This window comes from Guillardia theta (genome assembly GCF_000315625.1).
Source record: "Guillardia theta CCMP2712 unplaced genomic scaffold GUITHscaffold_270, whole genome shotgun sequence".
NCBI classification, from domain to species: domain Eukaryota; class Cryptophyceae; order Pyrenomonadales; family Geminigeraceae; genus Guillardia; species Guillardia theta.
Genome location: NW_005434406.1, coordinates 8,317 through 13,883, shown reverse-complemented (window position 1 = coordinate 13,883; position 5,567 = coordinate 8,317). Strand labels below are relative to the sequence as shown.

The 5,567-nt window shown below is 55.1% G+C and overlaps 1 protein-coding gene across 1 annotated transcript; it reads right to left on the bottom strand.

Annotated features, from left to right (window-relative positions):
- Positions 1-196: 196 nt before the first annotated feature.
- Positions 197-3,224, bottom strand: GUITHDRAFT_166815 (hypothetical protein; the record flags this gene model as incomplete). Its single annotated transcript, XM_005818756.1, has 13 exons — positions 3,191-3,224; positions 2,563-2,814; positions 2,452-2,511; positions 2,219-2,402; positions 1,797-1,988; positions 1,713-1,744; positions 1,627-1,671; positions 1,175-1,573; positions 1,050-1,126; positions 805-964; positions 705-754; positions 421-556; positions 197-250 (listed from the first exon to the last, which is right to left on the bottom strand). Exons 3-13 carry the CDS (start codon positions 2,506-2,508, stop codon positions 197-199), a joined length of 1,386 nt encoding a protein of 461 aa, XP_005818813.1. The 5' UTR covers positions 2,509-2,511; positions 2,563-2,814; positions 3,191-3,224.
- Positions 3,225-5,567: the final 2,343 nt, after the last annotated feature.

The window sequence follows — 5,567 nt, the reverse complement described above, 5'->3', positions numbered from 1 at the left end:
TTCCCTACCACTTCGGCCTCCTTCCCTTCCCTTCCCTTCCCTCCCCTCCCCTCCCCTCCCCTCCCCTCCCCTCCCTCCCTCCCTCCCCTCCCCTCCCCTCCCCTCCCCTCCCCTCCCCTCCCCTCCCCTCCCCTCCCTCCCCTTCCCCCATCCATCGGCAGCTCAGGCGAGCAGCAACAGCGACATGTCACGAGGCTCACAAGGGACGTTGACGGAAGATGTCTCGGGCATCCTCTGCCGACAGCGACACCTACCAAGAGCGCGTCAAACTCTCAACACTTTCTAACCGCCCTCATGGCCTCTTTCCTAGGCCTCCTTCCTCTTCCGACCTTGACTCCTCACACTCGGTCCCTTGTTACTCTCCTCCCTCATCCATCCTCCTCCTCCCTTCCTCTTCCCTTCCTCTTCCTCCCTCTCTACCTTCCATGGTTTTCGACGTCCGGAGTACTGAGGAAGTTGAATAAGCTCGGCGATGTTATCTGCAAGTGAATCAGCTAACTCTCTTAAAGAGAACTTCCACTCTATCAGACCAGGTGTCTGCTTGTTGAGCATCAGCCTGTGCGCGTCAAGTCAGCCCCACAAACTTGACTTTGCAAACAACGAGAGCTGAGAGGTGACGTGAAGAGGGAGGTGGAGGCAGCTGAAACAGACGCTGACGAAGGGGGAGAGGCGGAGGAGGATCACGCTTGCGTGAGAGAGGCAACCTAGGAGCTTTCTTCGGCCTCGTCCTCCTGTTCCAAATCTCTCGGATGGTCTAGGGAGGACTTTGTCATTCGCAAGTTCCGCAACGCATTCCTCCCTCACCTTGACGCTCAGCCCATGCTCAGCTGCGAGCTTGGCTTGCAGCTCCTTGATCACCTTGGGATCTTTCTCCAGGATGGCTCTATCCAAATCCTCGTCTAACTTCTTTCCAACCGTATCGCATCTATGATCCTTATCCTGGGGATTGTTCTTCCTCTTCACGCTATTGGAAAGCTTGCCACTCCTCCCTGCGGCTCCTCCTCCTCCTCCTCCTCCTCCTCCTGACCAGCCACTCAGTACCATGTCACCAAACCACAACTGCCTGCACCGATTGGTTGCAGAGCTCGGCGATCGACGGCTCTTTGGTCTTGTAGCCCGATGAAGACTATCTTCCACGTTAGAAAGCAGACAACTCCAGCAGCGTCCTGCTCACCATGAGCGGTCGACTCCCTTCCTCTTCCTGTACTCCCACTGCCTCCCTCTCAGCTTGCAGCTCCATCCAGTCGTCGTAGGAGGGAGCGTCAGGCGCATCAACGCTCCCCATCGCGTGCTGTTTGTAGGGGATCTTCTTGGCCTTGGAGGCATAGACTGCAGAGAAAGAGCTCTTCTCAATCTCCTCGCACACCTTCGAAAGCAGCCGCATGTTGTGCGTGCTCCATCCTCCCTGATCGCCCTCCGCCTTGTCCAAGCTCCCGTCATCCATCGAGGTCGGCATCTTGCATGGCACGTTCTGATCAACTTCATGCTCTCTCTTAGCCGAAGGAGTTGAGATCCCCAAGTTAGTTTGGCTCCACACCGTACCCATGGTCGGTACAGGTCTCAACGGCATGTTCTGTGGGTTTCACGAGTTAGCCAAATTGTCGTATCGACCATCTACGTCTCGACCTTCTCTCCAGCTCCATCTGCCTGTTTCAGCTGCATTGAGAGCTCCTACAGGATAAAATCAGCAGACATGCGAGCCCTCAGCGCACGGTTATCACTTCATGTTGCGAAAGGATCGATGCTGTGCCAAATGAGTAAGTATCGACAGAAACCCATTCCTCCCATCGCATCACCTGATGAAGCAGGGAGCGAAGGATTGAGCAGAAACCCTCCACCACCAACACCTCCGCTTCCGCTTCCAACTCCCACAGGAACTCCGGAGATTCCGATGCCCGGCATCTGAAGGCCAGAGCGGTAGGCCGCGTTGGACTGCAGCGCACTGACGCTGTTGGCAAGAAGCCGAGTCATCGTGGCGACAGTGATCCCTGCCGACTGCACGTCAGCTTGCAACCATGTTCTGGTCCGGTCACAGCTACACAACATGAAACAACGTGACTGAAAGTTTTGTTCTCCAGCAAATTGAAACGAAAGAGAGAGAGAGAGAGAGGACCTTTCTTGTTTCATAAGTCTCTCACAACAACTCTCCCATCACACATCAACATAATTCTTGACATTAACACATTTCTTATCAGTCAGCATGCGCCTTGAACTACACCTGGGAGAACAACATAAGGCGGAACTACGTCCGCCTGATTTCCAAATCCGTTTTGCACCATCAGCCCGCCCATGCCTGGCACTGCCATGCACGGTTGACTTGCTATGATCGGCTGGACACCCAACCCCATCATCGTATTGGAAGAATGAGGCAAGGGGAGGCTGGGGAGCGAGACTCCCGCGTCCTGCCTTCTGCTCAGCTACACAACCAGGCATGTTTCAGAGGGGTCTGACCTGTTCAAGGCGAACAGGGATGTTGCTCATGGCGTTCGACAGGCTGTTTGTCAACATGCCCTGATGTTCTGCGCGTTAATATCGCAGGAAACGTCTCAAGAGGTCAAGTACCGGAGGGTTGGGACAGCAGAACCCGTCCCGTCGTCAAGCATCCCCGACAGTATGTGGGAAGCACAAAGCAGGGAGGATGGGAGAGGCGAATGAAGGATACGAAAAGAGGCAGAGAGAGATAGAGATCTGTGATCGTGTGATTGCTTAATTTCCGAACTTGGAAGGATCCACTTGCTGACGGCGAGTCCGAAAAGATCAGCGAGTATCAGAGCTAGTTCAACTAGCAGACAAACGGTTCATGTATCAAACCACCTGCCAACATGCTTAGCGTGTTTCCTGTGATGCTGGTCAAACAACAAATACATCAGATTCATACAACCACCAAGAAGATTGTAATGCACTGAGTCAATACTATCCTTCACGACACAAACATCAAGTAGGCATGAATATGTCTGTGAGCTCTTCTCCGTTCTCATGGGCTCTTCGTATCGTGTTGCAACGTTGTAGCATCAGCAAAACATCATGTCTCGAATTCATGGATGGCGATCAGGTGATATACAGCATCTGTATCACAACCCCCAAAGGCCTCCATCATTGAACGAAGGCACTACACACTAGCTTTCAGCATGAGACTTGTCCATGTACATGATGGAGACAAAAATCGCTCAGCATCTTGTTCGCTCTTCACCTCTCTCAGTTCATGTTTCTTCGTCTCCTTCGCTTCCACTCCAGCATCGCAGGGATCGACAAAACCAAGGACCCCCTACCCCTTACAAGCAATTACTACCCCTCTTCTGAAATGACCCCACCCCACGAATATCGTCTCCCTCTGGTCGTTAAGACCCATGTTTCAGTAGCCCTACCACCCACAACATCAATTCAGGACCCCTGTGACCCCCAAGATAATACCAGACCGAATGGCACCCCCTATCCACCCCACCCAACCTAGCCTCTTTACCGAGAAAAGTACCCCCTTTCCCCACTCCATATATGCAATGTACTACCCCCTATAGAATACAACTATACCACCCCGACCCACCCAAATAAACTACATCCACCCACCCAAAACCAGATCTGACCCACCCTCCCTACTCACTAACTCATAGGAATTCCTGGAACTACCTACCCTACCATCAGAGAGGGACCCTTTTTTCTTCACCCCTTGAATTGATTTCCAAAGGACCCCACCGAAACGCTGACCCCGTATCACCCTACCCCCTGGTTTTCAAAATACCTTTTGGAGAAATTTAAAAGGTATTTTAAAAAGGCACCCTTGGTCAAGATTAACAAAACACGTCGGTCTCTAGGGGTACTTTGCAGTATAGAAACCACCGGTACACCTCTTTTGTATCTCGCACCATACCACCCACCCTCAATTAGCGATCACTACCCTTGACAATACCCCACAGGACAATGCTGGTCATTGGCTTCACTTGAACCAGGGTGGGGTCATCAAATCCTATGACACAGGTCTTATGGTTGATTAAGATGGGGTCATAGCAAATCTAAACCTGATGTAAATAACCCCTAGATTCACTTATTACCCTACCCACTCCTCCGTCAGATACCCCACCCACTCGACTCCAACCATCTCGTGACCGCACCCCACCCTACACATTTACTATCCAACTGGACGAAAGTGTTATGACCCTATGCTAGGAAGCTAGGACCTGGGGCCTATACTGCCAGTCAGAAAGCTCATACGACCTTTTACAAACCCCCACCCCCGCATCCGAGGCTTTAGAGTCCCTGCCCCCTAGGCCTTCACGTTCTAGGAACCATAGGACCCAATAGTGTCGGTGTAAACCAAACCGAGCCTGCTCCTGGAGCCGACGGTGAACTCTGAGTGGCTCGGACCGTCGGGCCGTCAACGGCCCGGTACAGATGCCACGGTAGCCCGCCCCGCACTCAGGGCCGGGCTGCAGTCACTGAGTGACGGCCCGCCGGCCGCGAGTGGCGCGGCCCAGCGCCGGGGGGCGGAGACGGGGGCAGCCCGGGGCCGGTACGGTACGGTACGGTATCACCGGGGCTATACTTCAATGCGTACCGGGGCCCAACAGGCTGTAGAGTCACGTTGAGAAAGAAGCTCCGGCGATCGGCATCTCTTACAGGTATGATATGAGATCTTCATCTCATTTCTATCTCAGTTGGGTTGGATTCGAAGTCTCTCAATATCAAGGCCCAAGTTTGCCCGTGACAAGACTTGAATTGTAATCAAGACTCTTGAAGCCTGCCACTGCCAGAAAAAGTCCTGCTTGGCTCTTCGGAAGTTCGTGATTTGAATTGTGAACACGGTACGGTCGGAAGACCCAACCCGCCCCCACACTGTGACATGACTCGAGCCTAGGCGTGGTATGCGTGGATTTGAATCTACCACCCTCACAGCGAAACGTTTTACTACGGAGCTCCTGGCAAGGCCCGGTCAATTGAAAAAGGCAACCGTCTATGGGCCGCCCGGCGGTCGCCGCCCGGCCGCGCACCCTGCACCGTGGCACTCAGCCTGCCAGCCGCCCCCCCCGGCGCGGCCGGCCCTCAGGGCGTCACGCGCAGTGCCACCGTCACCCGGCGTGGCACTGTCGCAGTGCGGCGCGGCGGCACGCCGGGCCCCGCCGAACTGAGCCAGTGCCACCGTACGGTCACGGCCCGGGCCCATGGAAGTTCAATGGCAAGTTCGAGTCGTGCCGCAGTCACACGGCGGTGCCCGGCCACTGCGAGTAGTACCGCGGGGCGGCCGCGCCCCGGGCCCCGGGCCCGGCCGGAGTCAGCAGCCGGGCGCGGCGGAACGGTCACCGGGTCGGAGCCGCCGGGGCGTGACCCCGGCGGGGCCCGGCCGGGCCGGGCCGCGATGATGACAATGATGGCACCGTCCGACCGTCGGTGGCACACTCAATGGTCACTGAGCGGCACAGGGAAGGGGTTCAACCATCTGTCACTACTTTCTTTACTCAAAGTCACAGTAGTAAGTTAAAAAGCAGCCTGAGTCACTACTCCTGCAGTTCCCACGGTCGGTAGCTAGAGTTCGGCAAATGCGGTCAGTCACGAGTCACGAGCCTCCGAGTCACCGC